This window comes from Anomaloglossus baeobatrachus, chromosome 3, assembly GCF_048569485.1.
Source record: "Anomaloglossus baeobatrachus isolate aAnoBae1 chromosome 3, aAnoBae1.hap1, whole genome shotgun sequence".
In the NCBI taxonomy this organism is placed as follows: domain Eukaryota; kingdom Metazoa; phylum Chordata; class Amphibia; order Anura; family Aromobatidae; genus Anomaloglossus; species Anomaloglossus baeobatrachus.
In genome coordinates this window covers 327466928-327489867 of record NC_134355.1, presented here as the reverse complement: position 1 = coordinate 327489867, position 22940 = coordinate 327466928, and the positions used below count along the sequence as shown (strand labels likewise).

General features: G+C 44.7%; 1 protein-coding gene across 6 annotated transcripts in view; it reads right to left on the bottom strand.

Moving 5' to 3' along the window:
• PPIL6 (peptidylprolyl isomerase like 6) overlaps positions 1-22940 on the bottom strand; it is a 93471-nt gene that overhangs the window by 8276 nt on the left and 62255 nt on the right. For 4 of the 6 annotated variants that reach the window (XM_075338349.1, XM_075338351.1, XM_075338353.1 and 1 more), the window contains 3 exons: positions 18357-18504; positions 8589-8651; positions 698-833 (listed from right to left, as the gene is read on the bottom strand). In XM_075338349.1, coding sequence (XP_075194464.1) covers positions 698-833; positions 8589-8651; positions 18357-18504 — 347 coding nt within the window. The remainder of the gene's footprint in view (positions 1-697; positions 834-8588; positions 8652-18356; positions 18505-22940) is intronic. The other 2 variants (XM_075338350.1, XM_075338352.1) reach the window with 1 other exon arrangement.

Below are 22940 nucleotides of genomic sequence, written 5' to 3'. Positions count from 1 at the left end.
GTCCCATCTACCCCTCTCACTAAAACTAGGGCCCACCATTGTTATTGCTTCCCCAGTGTTCCCTCATACTTGCTGTATTGTTTGTTCTATTTTTGTCATGCGTCAGGCTCCCCATTGGTCTGAATGCACATGCCAAACTTGTCATACCCATCAGCGTGACATTTCCTTTACACTTCACAAATACATGCTACTATGTGTTGATATAGCACATAAAATTCCCCAAAAAATTTCAGTTTTTGGGTGTAACATGAAAAAATTTGGAAAAATTCATTGGGTATGAATACTTTTTTAAGGCACTGAATTAAGCAAAAAGAGTTGCAGGACACTGGTCCAGCAGCTCTGTCAAGTGTGTGGCCTCTGGACTAGACACTGCAAATGCCTTACCTACCAGCATCCTCAGCACCTCTTTTGATTAGCATGTGGTACAATATCATCATTGTGGTGTCATGCATGCATGATTTCCTGATGGATCTACTAATCAGGAAAGGCGCTGGGGATCCTGGCAAGATGAAAGAGGGTTGCTGGGCTCTGGTCTGTCAGCCACAGACCTTTGACGTGGCCATTGGACATATCACTTAAACTTCATGTAGACAAACTGTCAGTGACCTGTATTGAATATAGCAAATTAGACAATTTTATTGATTTTTGGATTTGCATTTTTTTTCTAGATGAACATTTTTCTGAATTGAGCTCTTACCCAAATGCAACATGTTTTCTATCCATGTATGGAGTAGCCTGTAGAGTGATATAGAACTGGGAACCATTTGAATGTCGCCCCTTATTGGCCATACCAAGAATTCCCCGATTATTGTGAGGAACTGCATAATTTTCATCTGCAAAATAATATTCTAGCTGGTGAAAAATAAGCAGCACAAAAAGCACACATAAGTTTCATACATTTTCTTTGACACTAGAAAAAAAGATTTATTAAGATGACGTGATTTTAAATGTTAATAATTTTATATATTATCTCATGCAGTATACACCCCAAGTGACAAGTACAAATCACATACAGCACATCCAGTAATTGGGAAAACAAGAAAAATCAAAAACTGGGCACATGGATTGCTCTAAGGATATAGGAATATCCACGTCCGCTTAATTAGGTGAGTGCAGTTATCACGCATTCCAACATCACTCCCTGCTCAATGATCCGGATTTTGTGCCTCCTGCCAAGTCCCGCGGCTCTTAAGTCCCCCCCGCACTCCTGTCAGCATCCCTGCTGTCCCCTGCGCTTAAGGCTATGTCCGCACTTTGCTTTTTACCTGCTTTTTTGCTGCTTTTTCAACTGCAGCGTTTAATGCCAAAATGGATGTGTTCTGCTTTTCAAGCATAGTCTATGAGCGCGACCCCCTGTGAAGAAGCCCTCGCGAAACGCGTTGTGTCTGTGGAGCTGCACCCCGTTCTTGCTGACTTGGTTATTATGGGTATGTGTCTTTCCTAACCATATGTAAATTTGTGCCTCTGTTGGTTACAGTTACGGGTAGTAGTGGATTTGAGCCCCCCTCCCTTTCTCACACTGTGAGCGATATGCTCTGCACAATAGGCACTTTATACTGGCCCTTTGCCTAGCATTAATTACATCTCCGCAGTATGCTGCACTTTATATATTTTACAGGATAACCACGGAGTGCCTTGGTTAGATTTACTATTTATGACACGGAGTCCCCAGCCATAGGCTGATTTGCCTCTTATATACATACCCAGCATTTGCGGTGCATGTTCCATCCTTTTTGTATCCTTACCAGCACGTCTTGAACTATCTAATTTTAATCTTGCCTGTCTATACAAGTGATTAATAAAATTTGTACACTGTTTTTGCATCAAGGTAGTGTCATTGACTCTTCTCTATGGTTTTTTATATGTTATGGAGTCTCTACCAGGGATTACGTACCCTTTATGTCCTGTATAGGGGTTATGGTGATCAGTTTTGACCACCAACAATTTCCCCCACATGGTTTTGTTCAGATGTTGTTTATATTTATAGTCTATGGGAATTTGGGTTTCTTGTGTGCACTATGCTGTTCAAAATGCTGCCTTTCTGTGGCAGAAATTTGGGCAAAAACTCTGCTTTGCAGTTCAAAACGCAAATGGCAAAAACAATTGACATGTTGCTTCTTGAAAAGCAGAGTTGTTTTTGCCCAAATTTCTGCCACAAAAAGGCAGCATTTTGAACAGCATAGTGCGGACAAGAAACCAAAATTCCCATAGACTATGCTTGAGGCCTCCGACACACATCCATTAAAAACATGCATGTTTTGTCCGTTTCCGTATATACCGGAGACACGGACAAACGTGCACCAATGTTAATCTATGTTTGTGGTCAAACTTGCGTTTTTCATCATGTCCGTGTGTCCGTGTCCATGATCCGTTTCCGTTTTTCACGTCAGCATGTCCGTTTCCTGCACGGAACACGCACACACGGACACCATGAAAGTCAATGATTTGGTGCGCACAAGTATGTGACACGGATGCATCTCTGTATGCTCCGTGTACATTTTGTGCTTTTTTCTTGCGATGTCGGTCATTCTTTCTTTTCCTATGTATGTCGGTCAATCAACCTCAGTCCGTCGGTCGGTCTCTCTCTGTCTGTCTGTCTCTCTCTCTGTCTTGTCTGTCCCTCTCTCTGTGTGTCGGTCAGTCTCCCCCCTCTCTCATACTTACTGATCCCCGATCACCGGCGCGGCGCTGCACGGCGTTCACACTGTTCTGGCGGCTTTAACTATTTTGAAAAAGCCGGCCGCTCATTAATCAATCTAGTATTCCCTGCTTTCCACGCCCACCAGCGCCTATGATTGGTTGCAGTTAGACACGCCCACACGCTGAGTGACAGCTGTCTCACTGCAACCAATCACAGCCGCCGGTGGGCGGGTCTATAATGTGCAGTAAAAAAAATAAATAATAATAAATAATAATATCCTTTATTTGCATTAATAAACACTAACAAATACCCTTGTTCACCACTTTATTAACCCCCAAAAACCCATCCATGTCCGGTGTAATCCACGGAGGTCCTGCATCGCTTCCAGCTCTGCTACATGAAGGTGACAGGAGCTGCAGAAGAACACCGCCGCTCCTGGCAGCACCATGCAGCAACTGATGTAAGTATAGCGATCAGCGATGACGTCACTCAGGTAACTCGCGGCCACCACTGGATCATCCAACTGTGACAGCAAGTCGCCTGGGTGACAGCGATGAAGTCACAGGTGAGTTGCGGTCTCGGGTGGGTGACTCCAGCAGGCCGCGGGTAACCTGACTGACAGCAGCGAAAATCGCGCTGCTCACTTCAGTTACTCTGGGGATTAGCGGTCACCGGTGATTCCTTCACGGGTGACCACTAATCAGTATGCGGCACACAGACAGAGCTGCGGTATGACAATGAAGTCGGGTGAAGGTCACCTGAGTTCATTCTCTACGCGCGACACTGTCTGCTGTCAGCGGGTATGCATCAACGACATTTTACGTCACACACGTACCATTTCACACGGACAAAACACACTCACATGTCAGTTATGTATCTCACGTACACACGGACATTCCACACGCACACACGGCTAGCATACGCTGTTCACACGGATGCCACACGTACCATAAAAACGGACATAAAAACAGATCACGGACCTGAAAAATGGCCCGTATTACACGTGCGTGATTTTAACGGATGTGTGTCGGAGGCCTGAAAAGCAGAACACATCCATTTTGGCATTAAACGCTGCAGTTGAAAAAGCAGCAAAAAAGCAGGTAAAAAGCAAAGTGCGGACATAGCCTAAGCGCCGACCATCTGCTCCAACCGACTCCCCCTCCATGCTTCCTGGTCTGACATCTGGTTCCCGAGGTCCACGCGTGTGCACTAGGGCGCGGCCACACACTCTCCCCTATTCTTAAAGGGCCAGCATCACCCGACCTGGATGTCCCTCCTATGACCCCTGCAGGTACTGGGTATTTAAGGCATCCTCCCCCCAATGGGAGGGGCCTATTCAACATGTCCTTGTAGTCAGTTATACTCTGCTAGTTGTCAGGTCCCCCATGCAATCCCACACTCTGTATAAGTCTTTGACTCTGTCTTTGCTTCCATCTAGTAGTGCTCGTGTTCCCGCCTATGTTCGTCTGGCTATCTGGCTACCTCCAGTTCCTGCAAGCTTCTACCGCTTGCCTGTTATCTCCAGTACCAGCCAAGTAGAAGACTCGGTGGCCGTCCAGGTCCGCACCTCCAGGTCATTGGACGGTAACTTGGTCCAGTTGACCCACTTTCTCCTCGTCCGGTAACCCGGGCGTGACATAAATGCTCAGTCAATCTCCTCTCCAGTTCTCTGCATAATCTTTCTGGAAAGCTTTTTCTATTGGCTATTCCGCAGTGAACAGTGAAGCAATATGCAAATACCAGGCAGTATGTGGGGAGCAACTGAGCATGTGTGACCACAAACACTCAACTTTAGGTGGACATGCACACCGATATATACTTTGAACACCAGGAGGCACCATACTATGTAAAAGATGTTATTAATCATCACTGGTAGAAATTCAATTTAATGTTAGGCTAGCTCCATGTCCATGACCATGGTACATCCATCATTTTCACTTCATCACAAATTGTGATATTGTGCAAAATTAGACTATGTAGCCCCTTTTTGTGTAACAGCTGTGGAAGGCATGTGTGCTGAAAAGTTGTAATTTTACATATTGGTGGTGCATTGGACTTTTTTACTTTTGATTCTGTGTGTTGACTAAGGTGAAGCACATCCCTAAGACTGCACGCCATCTTTGGACCTGGTGCACATAACACTTGTGCTAAGAAGGTTTTCCTATTATATGATGATATGAACTTGTTTGCACCTTAAGGCATTATGTATTACTAAATTTACAGCATTAGGCTCTGTTCACACATACGTCCTGAGTTCCATTTTAGGCATAGGAAATCACATCTGGTACAAAGTGGATTCAAACTGAAAAAGAAGAGTCCCATTAACTATGACAGGGTCTGTCTGATTTCCATTTTGCAGAAACCTGATGGACGTCCATTATGGTCTCTGAAGCCAAAGCAAAGTAAATCAGTTTCTTTATTAGGGGTCAGAACACAAAGTAGCCCATGGAGAAAGAGACTCCTTCAAACAAATAATATGAACAAAAATAATTTTATTGATCATAATATTAAAAACATGTTACAAGCATAAAAAAAGAGATTGTCCTAACAGAAAAAAAAATTCAATGGGTTAGTAAACAAAATATCACATCTTCCTTGATGTGAAATAATGTAACAAAGCCCTAATGTGGTCAAGCTTATATATCATAGGATATGGCTATATCTTCATGAAGTGACCTGGTGAAATCACAAAAGAGACAATCTTTAGTGAATTAAAGGGGGCTTTCCACGCTACGATATCGCTAATGCGAAGTCGTTGGGGTCACGGAATTTGTGACGCACATCCAGCCGCTGTAGCGATGCCGTTGCGTGTGACACCTATGAGCGATTTTGCATCGTCGCAAAAATGTGCAAAATCTCTCATCGGTGACATGGGGGTCCATTCTCAAATATCGTTACTGCAGCAGTAACGAAGTTGTTCCTCGTTCCTGCGGCAGCACACATCGCTCCGTGTGAACGCCGCAGGAATGAGGAAGCTCTCCTTTCCTGCCTCCCGGCCGCAATGCGAAGGAAGGAGGTGGGCGGGATGTTACGTCCCGCTCATCTCCGCCCCTCCGCTTTATTGGGCGGTGGTTCAGTGACGCTCCTGTGACTTCGCTGTGACGCTGAACGAACCGCCCCCTTAGAAAGGAGGCGGTTCGCCGGTCACAGCGACGTCGCCGGGCAGGTAAGTATGTGTGACAGGTCTGGGCGATGTTGTGCGGCACGGGCAGCGATTTGCCCGTGTCGCACAACAGATGGGGGCGGGTACCCACGCTAGCGTGTAAAGCGGCCTTAAGAATAATGCTAGAGATGCAATGGTGAACAATACAAGCTGCGTCAAAACAGAAACAACAGCACTTGCTGCACAGAGATGGATTGAATGCATTAAAAATGGAGGAGTGTATAGAAATTGAGACCATCACTATATGGGAGGATACCCCTATGCACTCTAAGTACAAAAACCTTATTTTCCCTAGTGGGATTAAGCAAGGTAAGAGATGGGCAAAGTTTCAAATGAGGTAAAGAAGTATCAGTGAAAAAATATAAGTGATAAGATTGTAATTCCTTGTTGGAATGTGACAAAAAGTATATTTGAACTAACTCAGTAAATTGGTTGTAACGCCCTTACTGGCGTCCCTGCACTGTCCTGCCCTCCTTTCCCGGGACACACTCACCCTTCCGACTGCTCAGCGGTAGCTGTTCCGTCTTCTGGGGCCTGTGCACGCCGCATAGGCTTTCTGGGAGTGCCCTTTTCTTAAAGGGCCAGTACACCCTAACCCAGAAGTTCCTCTCAGCCTAGTATTAAAGGCACCCTCCCCCTAAGGAAGGTGCATGGCATCGTGGTCTATTTCTAGAGATGTGTTGCTAGTTGTGTAGGTCCCCTTACTTATGTGCTGCTGCTGTATTACTTACACTTGTCTGTTTCATAGTCCCGGTTGCTGCTGCTGCATTGTATCCTATCGGCCAAGTCTGCTATAAAGTCCACTGCTGCATTGTACCCTAATAGCCAAGTCTTCTATACCGGCCACTGCTGCATCGTACCCTATTGGCCAAGTTTGCTATACTGGCCGGTGCTGCATCATACACTATCGGCCCCAAGTCTCCTATACTGGCCGCTGCTCCATCGTACCCTATCGGCCAAGTCTGTTATACCGATAGGTGCTGTATTGTACCCTATCGGCCAAGCCTGCTTCTTCAGAGACTGTCAGTGACTTACCCCTAGGGTCAGCTTTCGCAGCACCGTGTCTCCCTGAGTGGCACTTGGTTTCTACCTGCAGTGCAACACCCTCACCATCAGGGGCTCTGGTAAAAACCTGGTGTGAACCATAGTTATGCCCCTCAGGTTTTCTGTGTGCTGTGGCCCAGCGGGTACAGTCCCCACTCGCACCCACGAGCATTACAATGGCCATATACAAATATAAAATCTATGACTAGAAAATGTGGATAACTCTCTTAGTATGAAAGCAGCAACCATGCATCAGAAGCATGAAGGAGATGAGAACAAAAAGAACATTGACAAATGACGTCCCTTCTGAGGAATCTACTACTGGGAAAAGCGCACCAGGGGGTCCATTGGTAAATGTTATTTTTGTTCTCATCTCCTTCATGCTTCTGATGCATGGTTGCTGCTTTCATACTAATGGAGTTATAAGCATTCTCTATTCATAGATTTTGTGTTTGTATATGACCAATTTACTGAGTTTATTCAAATGCACTTTTTGTCTTATCCCAACAAGTGAGTACAATCTTATCACTCATATTTTTTGACTGATACATCTTTACCTCGTTTGAAATTTTATATTAGTGCAAAGTGCAAACAATATATATTGTTTGCACTTTGCACATCTTTTAGCTTGCTTAATCTCACTAGGGAAAATATGGTATTTCTCCTTAAGGGTGCTTTACACGAGACGATCTATCATGCGATAGATCGTCAGGGTCACGGTTTTTGTGACACACATCCGGCATCGCTTGCGACATCGGCCTGTGTGACACCTCCGAGCGACGCAGTATCGCTCACAAATCGAGAGTTGTGTACTCGTCGCTCGGTTTCATAATCTCGTTTAATTATAATGGCGCCGGTTGCTCATCGTTGCCGGGGTAGCACATGCCGCTCCGTGTGACACCCCGGGAACGATAAACAGCAGCTTACCTCCATCCCGCGGCACCCGCCGGCTATGCGGAAGGAAGGAGGTGGGCGGGATGTTTACATCCCGCTCATCTCCGCCCCTATTGGCCGGCCGCTGTGTGACGTCGCTGTGACGCCGAACGTCCCTCCCCCTTCAGGAAGTGGACGTTCGCCACCCACAGCGACGTCGCACAGCAGGTAAGTGTGTGTGACGGGGGGTTAACGACTTTGTGCGCCACGGGTAACTAATTGCCCGTGACGCACAAACGACGGGGGGGGAAGACGATCGATCGTGAAATTGCACGATAGATCGTACCGTGTAAAGCAGGCATTAGAGTGTGTAGGGGTATCCACCTTAGAGTAGAAAACAAGGCCATCACTATATCATAGTAAATTGGGCCCCTTCTGCTTTAGTTTGAATCCATTTTGTAACAAATAATAATAATATTTATTCATTTATATAGCGCCATTAATTCCGCAGCACTTTACATACATCAGCAACACTGTCCCCATTGGGCCTCACAATCTAAGTTCCCTACCATTATGTCTTTGGAGTGTGGGAGGAATCCCATCCAAACACGGGGAGATCACACAAACTCCTTGCAGATGTTTCCATGGTGGGATTTAAACCCAGCACTGCAAGACTGCAATGCGCTAACCACTGAGCCACCGTGCCACGCAACAAATCTGTTTTCCTAATGAGTTTAGTTTCTCTGTTCCTAAAACTGAACTGAGAAATGGAACTCAAAATGAAAGAGCCGTAAGATGCTTAGGTTTTATTTTCTGTTTGTTTTTTTTTATAAAATAGAATTTTAAATACATTCTTGGAAAATTTACCTTTACCTTCAAATGTATCTCCAAAAACAGACTCTCCTCCATTTCCTTTTCCAGATGCTATATCTATTCAACGTATATAAAAAACAGAATTACTTTATTGTTTCATTGTAATCTGAAGGTACAAAATGTGCTGTAGAAGTGTAAATTATTGTAGTCATATAATTTAAAATATAACATATATTATTATATATTTAGTTTGTGCAGAAAATTTCTGCACCAATTACTCAGTGTGCACACATAGCCTTAATGTAATATTTATGTAATTTTATGTTCTGTAATAGAACACATTAAACTTAGGGGCTGCTTCATCATCACTTAACGCCAGTTTTATTGTGTAAAACTGCTTGAAATATGGTAACATTTTTGGGCAACTCATCGTTCCGCAAATAAAAATTGTGACTTTAGATGATTTTATGCTGGTTTCGGTTAGCTCTGCCAACTTTTTGAAAGGTGGATGACAATTGTACATTTGTTCTGGTGCAGAACACTTAATAGATGCCCCAATTTCATCTTACTCCTGCACATGCTTCTTCTTCAAGACTGGAGTTTGCTAATCTAAGCCTTTAGTAGTTTTTAGTAATTTATTAGTATATATGGTATAAAATTGTTAAAGGGAATGTATCAGTAGATTTTACTATGTAACCTGAGGACAGCATGCTGTAGGGTCTGACACAATGATTTCAGGGATGTATCACTTATTTAGCTGTGTGCTGGTGTTTCAATAAATTAGTGTTTTATCAGCTGGAGATTAACATTGCCCAGACTACGTCCCACGTGAGACCTGGTCCAACCACTTCCCCAGCACTGATTAGCAGCTCACTGTTACTATACAATTTACACAGAAAGCTGTGGTCTGGGCGTGGTTAGCTTTCTGAGCTCTTCTAAAATCATCTGAAAATCTGATTGTGTTACAACTGTTGCACCCTGTAAACAAAATGATACATTGTTGGAATCTGGGCCTCTTCCTACTTTATGCTGATCTCAGATATGGTAGCAAAAACCTGGTGACAGATTCCCTTTAATGTGTTTTCTATTTAAAACCACAGAACAAAGCAACACTGGCACAGTAAGATCAACTTAGCGAGATCATAGGAATTTAACAAATCTTTAAATTTTGTTCTGTGACTCCCCTTATACGGTGCCTTAAAAAAAAGTATTCATACCCCATGAACTTTCCACATTTTCTCATGTTACCCCCATAAACAAAATGTAGGAAATATTTATGAAGTGTAAAGAAAATGATACATGGTTTTCTAAATATTTTAATGTCTGAAAATTGTGATGTGAATTTGTATTCAGCCCCCCTGAGTCAATAATTTGTAGGACCACCATTGGCTGCAATTATTGCTGCAAGTCTTTTGGGCTATGTCTCTATCAGCTTTACCCATCTAGAGGCTAAAACGTCTGTCTTTTCTACTTTGCAAAATATCTCTAGCTCAGTGAGATTGGATGGAAAGCAATTTTCAAGTCTTGCCACATATTCTCAATGGGATTTAGGTCTGGACTGACTGGGCCATTCACACACATGTATATGCTTTGAACTCAACCATTTCATTGTAGCTCTGGCAGTATGTTTAGGGTAGTTTTCCTGCTGGACGGTGCATGTATGTCCCAGTCTCAAGTCTTTTGCAGCCTCTAACATTTTCCTCCAGGACTGCCCTTTTCGTAGCTCCATCTATCTTCCTGTCAACTCTCACCAATTTACCTGTCTCTGATGAAGAAAAGCTTCCCCACAGCATGATGCTGCTACCACCATGTATGATGGTAGTTATGGTGTTTTCAGGGTCATGTGCAGTGTTTGTTTTCTGCCACATATTGCATTTTCAATTTAGCCCAAAAAGTTCTATTTTGACTCATTTGACCTGAGCACCTTCTTCAACTTGCTATCTGTGACTTCTATATGATATATATCATTTACGTTACACATCACAAATACTTGCTATTTAGTGTTGGTACAGATAGGTTAAGAAATATTTGGACAATGACTAAATCTTCATGATTTGGCCTCTACATGCATCTATTTTTTATTTAAAATGAAGCAACTGAGATACAATTGAAGTGGAGACTTTCAGGTTTAATGAAAGTGGTTGAACAACAATATTCTGTGAAACGCTTAAGAATAGCAACCATTTTTTTACAAAGCCTCCTCATTTCAGAGACTTAAATGTAATTTCACAAATTTATTTTATCAGCAATTTTATTTTAATTTATTTTCTCAAATACATTTTTTATACTTTGTAGAGAATCCTTTGCAGGCAATGATTGTCTGAAGCATGAAAGCCATGGACGCCACCAAATGGTGGGTGTTGTCCTTTGTGAATGTGTGCCAGGACTTTACTACAGCTGACTTAGGGGGGTTTTGCACACTACGACATCGCAGGTGCGATGTCGGTGGGGTAAAATCGAAAGTGACGCACATCCGGCGTCGCAGTCGATATCGTAGTGTGCAAATCCTTTTTGATACGATTAACGAGCGGAAAAGCGTCGTTATCGTATCATCGGTGTAGTGTCCGACATTTCCATAATGCCGGTGCAGCGACAGGTACGATGTTGTTTCTCGGTCCTGCGGCCGCACACATCGCTGTGTATGAAGCCGCAGGAGCGAGGAACATCTACCTGCGTCCCGGCTGCAATGAGGAAGGACGGAGGTGGGCGGGATGTTTACATCCTGCTCATCTCCGCCCCTCCGCTGCTATTGGCCGCCTGCCGTGTGACGTCGCTGTGACGCCGCACGACCCGCCCCCTTAGGAAGGAGGCGGTTCGCCGGCCAGACAGACGTCGCAGGGCAGGTGAGTGCATGTGAAGCTGCCGTAGCGATAATGTTTGCTACGGCAGCTATTGTCGCGGGCGGCGAGGCACTGCGCTCGCTAACGCTCGGGTCCAGCGCTGCGGCTGCTGCTCGGTGGCCTGAGCGGTGGGCTGGATCTGGGGACTCGAGCGGCGCTCCTCGCTCGTGAGTGAAAACGGGGTGGTTTGTTTTGGGGATTTAGTCCGTTACGCCACCCACGGGTTGTGGTGACGATGGGCACCACCGCTGCTGGTGACGGGGATCCCGGGAGAGATGGTAGGGAGCAGCTGGGATGTTGTTTTTCCCCTCCATGGGTAGGGGTTGGTGGTCCCGGGGCCTGGTGGTGTGACGGGGAGGCAGGGTCGGTGAGGTGCAGGGTTGCAGGGACAGCGCGGCGCGGTGCCGGATGGCACGGGTGTACTCACTCAGCAATAGAGGGAAAAAGTCTCCGGTGAACCAAATGGCTGGATGGACGGGTCCCGCAGCCGGCTGCAGTGTCTCTCCCCGGACAGGTGATGGTGGCTGTCTCTCCCTGCACCTTTGTGTACTGTGTTGACTCCAATGGCTTCCCAACGGTAGTCTGCTCCCCGGTGTATAGATACCGGAGGAACCCGTTTTGCCTGCAGGCGCTGGCCCTTGGATTTCTAGCCGGTGGCGGTGGCTGTATATCCTCACGGTGTGAGCGGTTGCCTTCAATCGGGACCTGGTTGTTAGGGAACCCCGGGGGTTCCTGTCACATTCGGATTTGACTATTGACGGCGGCTCCAAGCCTGGTCGGGGTCCGATGGCCCTGCCTGTGTGTGCTTAGCTTCACTCTGTTCCCCGGTCCGGTACCGGTGGGCCACCGCCCAGCCCCGGTCCTTACGGCTCTGCGGAGTTCCACCAACTCATGCAGACGGCCACCACCATCTGCCAACCTTGCTCTCAGTGCCTGGGTTCCGACTCAGACATTTGCAGTACGTGACCTCTCACTTTCACCTCCTGACTCTCACTCCTCCAAACTAAATCTGACTGCTTTTCCTGCCTCCAGGCCTGTGAACTCCTCGGTGGGTGGGGCCAACCGCCTGGCTCCGCCCCACCTGGTGTGGACATCAGACCCTGGAGGGAGGCAACAAGGGTTTTGTGTCTGACTAATGTAACTGTCCGGGGGTGGGGGGGTGTGTGTGTTCTGTCTGTGGCTACCTGGCTAGTCCAGAGCGCCACATTATCACAAGATATCGCTGCTGCGACGGGGGCGGGGACTATCGCGCTCGACATCGCAGCATCGGTTTGCGATGTCGCAGCGTGCAAAGTACCCCTTAAAGCGCACCAATCACCAGGAGCAGATAATATCTGGGGGGAATTTATAGTTATCCCCTCCCCTTGTTAGAATTAGCATAAGTATTATACCATCGATTTACTTTTACTTCTAGGACCTGTGCTGAGGTCATACCCATGTGACCAGAAGGGACAGGGCATCAGCCAACAAAGCTGATACCAGCTGGTCACATGGGTATGACCTCATCACAGGTCCTGCAAGTAATAGTAAATCGATGGTATAATACTTATCTATGCTAATTCTAATGGGGGGGGATAACTATGAATCCCCGATCCCCCGCTATTATCTGATCCTCAGCTGCTGTCACTCAAGAAGCTGATGAGTTTATAAACTTTACTTTCTTGAATTTCAAAACCTAAACATCTGAGCTGACCACTACAGGTATGTATAGAATCAAGAAAAAACCAAGGAGAAAAATAGTATGAAAAATACCCTGAATATAAATAAATAAATTGCAAGTGCTTAATAACAGGGTACTTAGTGTATACATTTTTGCAAAAAGGTAAAAAGCTGTCTCACCTCGTCACGGTGTACCCATCTGAGACAGTCCCTAACCTACTGAAGTTAAAAACATTATCAATACCTGACTTGTGTCATGTCAGAACTCCAATATGGATGGTGGCAAGTGGTTAGCTGTGTCCCAGATAAAATACACAGCAAGGTGAGACGCAATCAGCTGTTCAGTCTCAGTACTAGGAGGGCTGCACCCCCAACTTGCAACCAAGCAAGAAAACATACAAAAAACACAAAAACCTGAGCTGAAACAATGTTCAGTAAACATGCAACATTAAGCATGTGAATTGCAGCCTTAAGACTAGAAAAAACCAAGGAGAAAAATAGTATGAAAAATACCCTGAATATAAATAAATAAATTGCAAGTGCTTAATAACAGGGTACTTAGTGTATACATTTTTGCAAAAAGGTAAAAAGCTGTCTCACCTCGTCACGGTGTACCCATCTGAGACAGTCCCTAACCTACTGAAGTTAAAAACATTATCAATACCTGACTTGTGTCATGTCAGAACTCCAATATGGATGGTGGCAAGTGGTTAGCTGTGTCCCAGATAAAATACACAGCAAGGTGAGACGCAATCAGCTGTTCAGTCTCAGTACTAGGAGGGCTGCACCCCCAACTTGCAACCAAGCAAGAAAACATACAAAAAACACAAAAACCTGAGCTGAAACAATGTTCAGTAAACATGCAACATTAAGCATGTGAATTGCAGCCTTAAGACTAGAAAAAACCAAGGAGAAAAATAGTATGAAAAATACCCTGAATATAAATAAATAAATTGCAAGTGCTTAATAACAGGGTACTTAGTGTATACATTTTTGCAAAAAGGTAAAAAGCTGTCTCACCTCGTCACGGTGTACCCATCTGAGACAGTCCCTAACCTACTGAAGTTAAAAACATTATCAATACCTGACTTGTGTCATGTCAGAACTCCAATATGGATGGTGGCAAGTGGTTAGCTGTGTCCCAGATAAAATACACAGCAAGGTGAGACGCAATCAGCTGTTCAGTCTCAGTACTAGGAGGGCTGCACCCCCAACTTGCAACCAAGCAAGAAAACATACAAAAAACACAAAAACCTGAGCTGAAACAATGTTCAGTAAACATGCAACATTAAGCATGTGAATTGCAGCCTTAAGACTAGAAAAAACCAAGGAGAAAAATAGTATGAAAAATACCCTGAATATAAATAAATAAATTGCAAGTGCTTAATAACAGGGTACTTAGTGTATACATTTTTGCAAAAAGGTAAAAAGCTGTCTCACCTCGTCACGGTGTACCCATCTGAGACAGTCCCTAACCTACTGAAGTTAAAAACATTATCAATACCTGACTTGTGTCATGTCAGAACTCCAATATGGATGGTGGCAAGTGGTTAGCTGTGTCCCAGATAAAATACACAGCAAGGTGAGACGCAATCAGCTGTTCAGTCTCAGTACTAGGAGGGCTGCACCCCCAACTTGCAACCAAGCAAGAAAACATACAAAAAACACAAAAACCTGAGCTGAAACAATGTTCAGTAAACATGCAACATTAAGCATGTGAATTGCAGCCTTAAGACTAGAAAAAACCAAGGAGAAAAATAGTATGAAAAATACCCTGAATATAAATAAATAAATTGCAAGTGCTTAATAACAGGGTACTTAGTGTATACATTTTTGCAAAAAGGTAAAAAGCTGTCTCACCTCGTCACGGTGTACCCATCTGAGACAGTCCCTAACCTACTGAAGTTAAAAACATTATCAATACCTGACTTGTGTCATGTCAGAACTCCAATATGGATGGTGGCAAGTGGTTAGCTGTGTCCCAGATAAAATACACAGCAAGGTGAGACGCAATCAGCTGTTCAGTCTCAGTACTAGGAGGGCTGCACCCCCAACTTGCAACCAAGCAAGAAAACATACAAAAAACACAAAAACCTGAGCTGAAACAATGTTCAGTAAACATGCAACATTAAGCATGTGAATTGCAGCCTTAAGACTAGAAAAAACCAAGGAGAAAAATAGTATGAAAAATACCCTGAATATAAATAAATAAATTGCAAGTATACATTTTTGCAAAAAGGTAAAAAGCTGTCTCACCTCGTCACGGTGTACCCATCTGAGACAGTCCCTAACCTACTGAAGTTAAAAACATTATCAATACCTGACTTGTGTCATGTCAGAACTCCAATATGGATGGTGGCAAGTGGTTAGCTGTGTCCCAGATAAAATACACAGCAAGGTGAGACGCAATCAGCTGTTCAGTCTCAGTACTAGGAGGGCTGCACCCCCAACTTGCAACCAAGCAAGAAAACATACAAAAAACACAAAAACCTGAGCTGAAACAATGTTCAGTAAACATGCATTTTTTTTCTAGTCTTAAGGCTGCAATTCACATGCTTAATGTTGCATGTTTACTGAACATTGTTTCAGCTCAGGTTTTTGTGTTTTTTGTATGTTTTCTTGCTTGGTTGCAAGTTGGGGGTGCAGCCCTCCTAGTACTGAGACTGAACAGCTGATTGCGTCTCACCTTGCTGTGTATTTTATCTGGGACACAGCTAACCACTTGCCACCATCCATATTGGAGTTCTGACATGACACAAGTCAGGTATTGATAATGTTTTTAACTTCAGTAGGTTAGGGACTGTCTCAGATGGGTACACCGTGACGAGGTGAGACAGCTTTTTACCTTTTTGCAAAAATGTATACACTAAGTACCCTGTTATTAAGCACTTGCAATTTATTTATTTATATTCAGGGTATTTTTCATACTATTTTTCTCCTTGGTTTTTTCTAGTCTTAAGGCTGCAATTCACATGCTTAATGTTGCATGTTTACTGAACATTGTTTCAGCTCAGGTTTTTATGTATAGAATCAGCCTGATAGTGCCAGTATAGCACTGGCTTTAGCTTATATACGAAAATCCTGGTGATTGATGCGTTTTCCGTTGTTACTCGTTTTTGGGTCTTTTCGTTTTAAATTTAAACAGAAAGTCCAGCTCGCCACATTGTGACAAGCCCTCTTGTTAAGAGCACAAATCTGCTTTGCCAAAACATGTAAACATGATGAGAAGAAAGATCCAAGTCCAGCTTCACTAACTGTAAACTTTTTTATTATTAAAAATCACAAAAATACATCACACACTACATCCACTATAATACCTCTACTAGTTACTGGTGTCAAGCACCCTTAGTCATGATCCAGTCATGCTTGACATTAGAAACTAGTAGAGACATTATAGGGTATGAGGTGTGAATTTTTTTTTATTTTAATAATAAAGAAGCCTACAATTAGTGAAGCTGGACTTGGATCTTTCTTCTCATCTTTCTGTTTTAAGTTTCGTCTTAAGTATATGTAATGCATGCTCGATTGAGTTGAGATCTGGTGATTGGTTCAGCCATCACCGAATATTACACTTTTTTGCCTTAAATAAAAACTCTTGCGTTGCTTTTGCAGTATGTTTTGGGTCACTGTTCGTCTGTACTGTGAAGTGCAGTCCAATCAAGCTGGCTGTATTTGGTTTTAACCTTAATAGAAAGTATAGCCCTGTACACTTCAGAATTCATCCAGCTGCTTCTGTCTTCAGTGACATCATCAATAAACACTTGTGATCTAGTGCCATTGGAAACCATGCAGGCCCGGCCATCACACTGCCACCATGTTTTACAGAGGATGTGGTGTTCTTTGGATCATGAGTGGTAAGTATGTTTTTTTTTGTTATGCTGTTTACCTATTGGATTAAAGTATTTATATTATGATAGATTGGATATTTCTGAATGCAGCTATACCAAATATATGTATTTTTTTATTATATTTTCAATGGGGCAAAAGACGGTTGTTTGGCTTGTGATTTTTCTTTATTTTTTTTCATACTTTTATAATCTTTTTTTTTCCCACGTTTTACTGATTTAATAGTCCCCTTAGGGGCCTTGAAGCTGCGATTGTCCGATCACCTGTGCTATACACAGCAGTGCATTAGTGCCATAGGCCTGCGTTCACAGGACAAAAATAGAAGGCACAGGGGTCATCAGCAGACCCCTGGCTGTTATAAAAACCCCTTGCGCCCCCCCGCGATCACGTCACAGATGTGCTAATGGGAGGGTGGAATGACGCGATTCCCTGATGGCGCATATTAAATCCCACTAACCCAGTTTGAAAGCGCGATTTAACAGGGTAACAGCTGCAGGTGGATCCGTGACCCTAACGCGATGTCGTTGGGGTCACGGAATTCGTGACGCACATCCGGCCTTGATAGCGACGTCGTTGCGTGTGACACGTACGAGCGACCGATAACGAGCAAAAATACTCACGCTGTCCAGTTCCCAAATATCGTTGCTGCTACAGGTACGATTTTGTTCGTCGTTCCTGCGGCAGCACACATCGCTGTGTGTGACACTGCAGCAACAAGGAACCTCACCTTACCTGCGTCCACCGACAATGAGGCAGGAAGGAGGTGGGCGGGATGTTACGTCCTGCTCATTTCCACCCCTCTACTTCTCTTAGAAAGGAGGCGGTTTGCCGGTCACAGCGACGTCGCTAGGCAGGTAAGTAGTGTGACAGGTCCGAGCGATGTTGTGCGCCACGGGCAGTGATTTGCCCGTGACGCACAACCGATGAGTGTGAGTACGCACGCTAGCAATCTCGCTAGCGAGATTGCAGCGTGTAAAGCGGCGTTTACTCCAATTAGGATGTGAATACAGTCAAATTAAAGCTGAGAGTCTGCACTGTAAACCAATATTGATTATATAACTGTACTTAACTATGTTTTGGTAAACCGCTAAAATGCCAAAACTTGTGTCACTATCCAAATATTTCTGGACCTAACTGTATAACACAAAATCCCAATAAAATACATTTACATTTGTGGGTGTAACATGAAAAAAAGTGTAAAAGTTCATACGGTATAAATACTTTTTCAAGGACCTGTATATGTTTTCTGACTATTTTTCACTGCATATGTCCATTGTTAGGTTATAGGACTCTGTCTAAATAAGTTCTTAACAAGGTCTGTCTTTTTTTCCCAGAAGCATTGACCCTCCATGGGTGCTTTTTAGGGTTAAACTACAATTTCATGCGCAGCCTATGCACGAGAGTGGTGCTGTTCTAGGACAAAAACAAAGAGCTAAACAAACTTCTATTTTTTTTAATGTGATAGAAATCTTTTTACCTCCCCCTTGTACCCAGCCATTTTTCACTATGCGATGAAATGGAGTTCCTTTGTAATGCAATTTCAGGCCACTTTTGGAATCCCCAGCTTCTCCAGTGCACAAGTATTGGAAGTTTTTGCATGTTTTAGGGCACATATCCGAATACAACTGAAATAAATATATATGTCAGTGCCGACGGGGCGTTCACAGCATACTTACAACTTATCAACCTTATAACTATTTTTCCTAAAATGTATGCTTCATAGTTCCCCAAAACAATTCACAAACCTCAAAACAAAAAAGGAATGTTTTCCCCTCAAGTAAGTTTTTTATGTGATGGATATCGGGGTAATAGCGGGTTAATGGTAGCCCACAGCTACCACTAAGCCCTAGATTAGTAATGGAAGGCATCTATGAGACCCCCATTACTAATGTGTAAAGAATTTGTGGGTTTGGGAGCTCCTCTTCTCGCCCCTCCACCTCTGGTCTTAGTTGATGGCTCGCTGGAGTTCCAGGCATCAAAAACTATAGATTCTCGTGTCGTTCGTCGTTCTTTACAGTACCTCGTTCACTGGCATGATTATGGTCCTGAGAAGAGGACTTTGAGTACCAGCCTCAGATATTCATGCGGAGTGTCTGGTTAGAGCATGTTGTCACCGTCATCCAGAGAGTCTTGGTCCTAAGGGTCCAGAGGCCCCTCGTAGAGGGAGGGGTACTGTCATACGGTGTTTGGCTCTAAACTCGCTGAGTGTCATGGTGGCATCAGACACTGTTCAGATTATATAGACAATAAGACTGACGGCACTCACCAAACTGAGGTGTGAACAGGTGCATAACTGAACATGACAGTTTGCACTCTGATAATGCTAAAGTATGGAAACCATGAATGTGTGAACATGGACCTGCATTACTGTTAAGGAAAATCTAAGAAAAATTAGATATTTAGCATTTATAAATGGGCCATTTGCATATCTGCCCAGTTGCCCCTTCACAGCATATGTTGTAACTGGGTACCTACATTATGCTGAAGCCTCTCTCTGGGTTAAAAACCTCCTGTGTATGGGCAAGTAGGAACCTGCTATATAGGATAAGATTACCTGTGGCAAGTGTGGGAGGGGTGCATGGTCAGAAGTTATGTCCCTCTTAATATAGACAAAAAGACTGACGGCACTCACCAAACTGAGGCGTAAACAGGTGCATAAGGCTGCTTTTACACCAGGTTTTTGCTGTGCGGCACATTCCGGCGATTTGCGGGAAGAACGCATCCGTTTTTTTTTTTGCCGCCGGGTGCGGTTTTTCCTCATAGACTTGCGTTTGATCCTGTTTTTGCCGGATGCGGCAAAAATCGTCACTCCGGCGGCCGCTCGGGACGAAGAGAGGAACGTTTTTTTGCCAGCGGCTAAAAAAACGCATAGCGCCGGGTGCGGCGATGTGCACCATGGTGCATAATGAAAGTCTATGCGCCCCGGATCCGGTGGCATGCATCAAACACCGGAAGCATGTACCGGAGCCGGTTTTTACTTCTGAGCATGCCCAGAAGTGATATAGATTCATTGCTTGTCAGAAAATCAATCACTCACTCACACTCACTCACACACTCTCTCTCTCACACTGACTCACTCACTCTCACCCACTCACCGATCACCGACGCTGTTGCACTGCTGTGGCGGCTTCTCCTGATTTGAAAATGCCGTCCGCCCATTATTCAATCTCATATTCCCTGCTTTCCCCGCCCACCGGCGCCTATGATTGGTTGCAGTCAGACACGCCCCCACGCTGAGTGACAGCTGTCTCACTGCAACCAATCACAGCCGCCGGGCGGGTCTATATCTTGCAGTAAAATAAATAAATAAATAAATAATTAAAAAAAAACGGCGTGCGGTCCCCCGCAATTTTGATATCAGCCAAGATAAAGCCACACGGCTGAAGGCTGGTATTCTCAGGATAGGGAGCACCACGTTATGGGGAGCCCCCCAGCCTAAAAATATCAGCCAGCAGCCGCCCGGAATTGCCGCATCCATTAGATGCGACAGTCCCGGGACTTTACTTGGCTCATTCCGAATTACCCTGGTGCGGTGGCAATCGGGGTAATAAGGGGTTAATCATGGCAGGCGTCTATTAGACACCCCCAATGATTAACCTGTAAGTGAAAGTAAAGAAACACACACAACGAAAAAAATACTTTATGTGGAATAAAAGACAAAAACACACCCTCTTTCACTATTTTATTAAAATCCCCATATACCCCTGCAGGTCCGAAGTAATCCAGAGGTCCCGCGACGCTCTCAGCTCTGCTACATGAAGCTGACAGGAGCGGAAGTAGAACACCGCCCCTCTCTATCAGCCGGTGTATGTGCGGTGATGGTGCGTGCGGGAGTGCCGGTGTATGTACGGTGATGGTGCGTGCGGTAGTGCCGGTGTATGTGCGGTGATGATGAGTGTGGGAGTGACGGTGTATGTGCGGTGATGGTGCGTGCGGGAGTGCCGGTGTATGTGCGGTGATGATGTGTGCGGGAGTGCTGGTGTATGTGCGGTGATGATGGGGTCTCGCTCTCTCTCAGCCCTAAAAAAAAATAAATCAGTTTTTACACAATCAGAGACGGATCCGTTGCATCAGGCACAAACCGGATTGTGCCTGATTGCAAAAAACTGATGTGTGAAAGCAGCCTAACTTAACATGACATAAAATACAAAAAAAGACAGTTTGTACTCTGATAATGCTAAAGTATAGAAACCATGAATGTGTGAACATGGACCTGCATTACTATATTAAGAGGGGCATACCTTCTGACCGTGCACCCCTCACCCACTTGCCACAGGTAATCTTATACTATATAGCAGGTTCCTACTTGCCCATACACAGGAAGTTTTTTAACCCAGAGAGAGGCTTCAGCATAGTGTAGGTACCCAGTTACGAGATATACCGTAAAGGGGCAACTGGGCAGATATACAAATGGCTATTTATATATGCTAAATATCTCATTTTTCTTAGATTTTCTTTAGCAGTAATGCAGGTCCATGTTCACACATTCATGGTTTCCACACTGTTCAGATTATAGACTCTGATGCTCCTCACTATGCGTTTTCTGGTGCTTCTCGGTTGCACAGGCAGGCTCGGGTGTCAACCAACTGTGTGCTCATTAGTGATCGGACAAGCAGGAGTTGATTTCTGCTAGCCTGCTGGTTACTTTGTTGGATTACATGTTGTGGGAGACCTATTACATTTACTACTCATCATTTAAGATGGAGGAATTTGTCTCCCATGGCAACTATAGCTTTTTGCTAAACGTGCTGTTGGGTTTCAGTAACTGGTAATTTACTGTGTGTAGCTTGATGTGCTGTTATATTCCTCCTGTTGTCTGGCTATTTCTTCCCTGCTTTTAGTTTTCCTCCTTATTAGTTGTTGTCTGATCACTTTGTGTGAGCGTGCTGTGTGACAGAGTTTTAGTTTCCCCTATTTGTCTATCACTGTTAAGGGTACTTTACACGCTGCGATATCACTAAAGATTTATCGTCGGGGTCACGGTGTTTGTGACGCACATCCGGCGTCGTTAGCGGCATCGCAGCGTGTAACACGTACGAGCGACCTTAAACGATCGCAAAACAGACAAAAATTGTTGGTTTTGGAGAGGTCGTCCAAACACCAAAAATCGTTGTCTCATATGTGTGACACCGCAAGAGCAACGAACATCTCCTTACCTGCCTCCACCGGCAATGCGGAAGGAAGGAGGTGGGCGGTTATGTCCCGCTCATCTCCACCCCTCCGCTTCTATTGGCCGGCCGCTTAGTGACGCCGCTATGACGTCGAACGCACCTCCCCCTTGAAGGAGGGATTGTTCGGCGGTCACAGCCTCATCGCTGACAAGGTATGTGCGTGTGACGCTGCCATAGCGATAATGTTCTCTACGGCAGCGATCACCACATATCGCTGGAACGACGGGGCTGGTGCTATTGCGCTCGACATTGCTAGCAATCGCTAGCAATGTCTCAGCATGTAAAGTACCCCTTAGTGTTAACAAACTTCTGTTCCGCCCCCCCGAGGTATGGAGCGAGGGGGTTCTAGATCAGGGCTGGTCAGGAACAGGGCCAGGCTGGTGGCTCAAACATCCTCACCATCAGAGGTAACATAGGGATAGCCTGAGCCCCCCTAGTCTGAGGGCCAGTCTCTCCCCCAGTCACTGTGACACAAGGCTTTCATAGGATGCAAATTAAGAAAAGGGTACAGATTCTTTATGGAGGATAGGAGAGTCCAATGCCAAAGCTATGATAACGGAGAGAGGAGGTCTGGTTGGAGAAAATGGAACTTAGATCTTGAAAACAGATAATTGAGAGCATAAGGGGTAGTTCACACACAGCGAGATCGCTACTGAGATCGCTGCTGAGTCACGTTTTTTGTGACCTCATTAGCGATCTCTCTGTGTGTGACACTGAGAAGCGATCTGGCCCCTGCTGTGAGATCGCTGCACGTTACACACAGCCCTGGTTTGTTTTTTTATTGTTGCTCTCCCGCTGATAAGCACACATCGCTGTGTGTGACAGCGAGAGAGCAACAATCCTGAATGTGCAGGGAGCAGGAGCCGGCGTCTGACAGCCTGCGGTAAGCT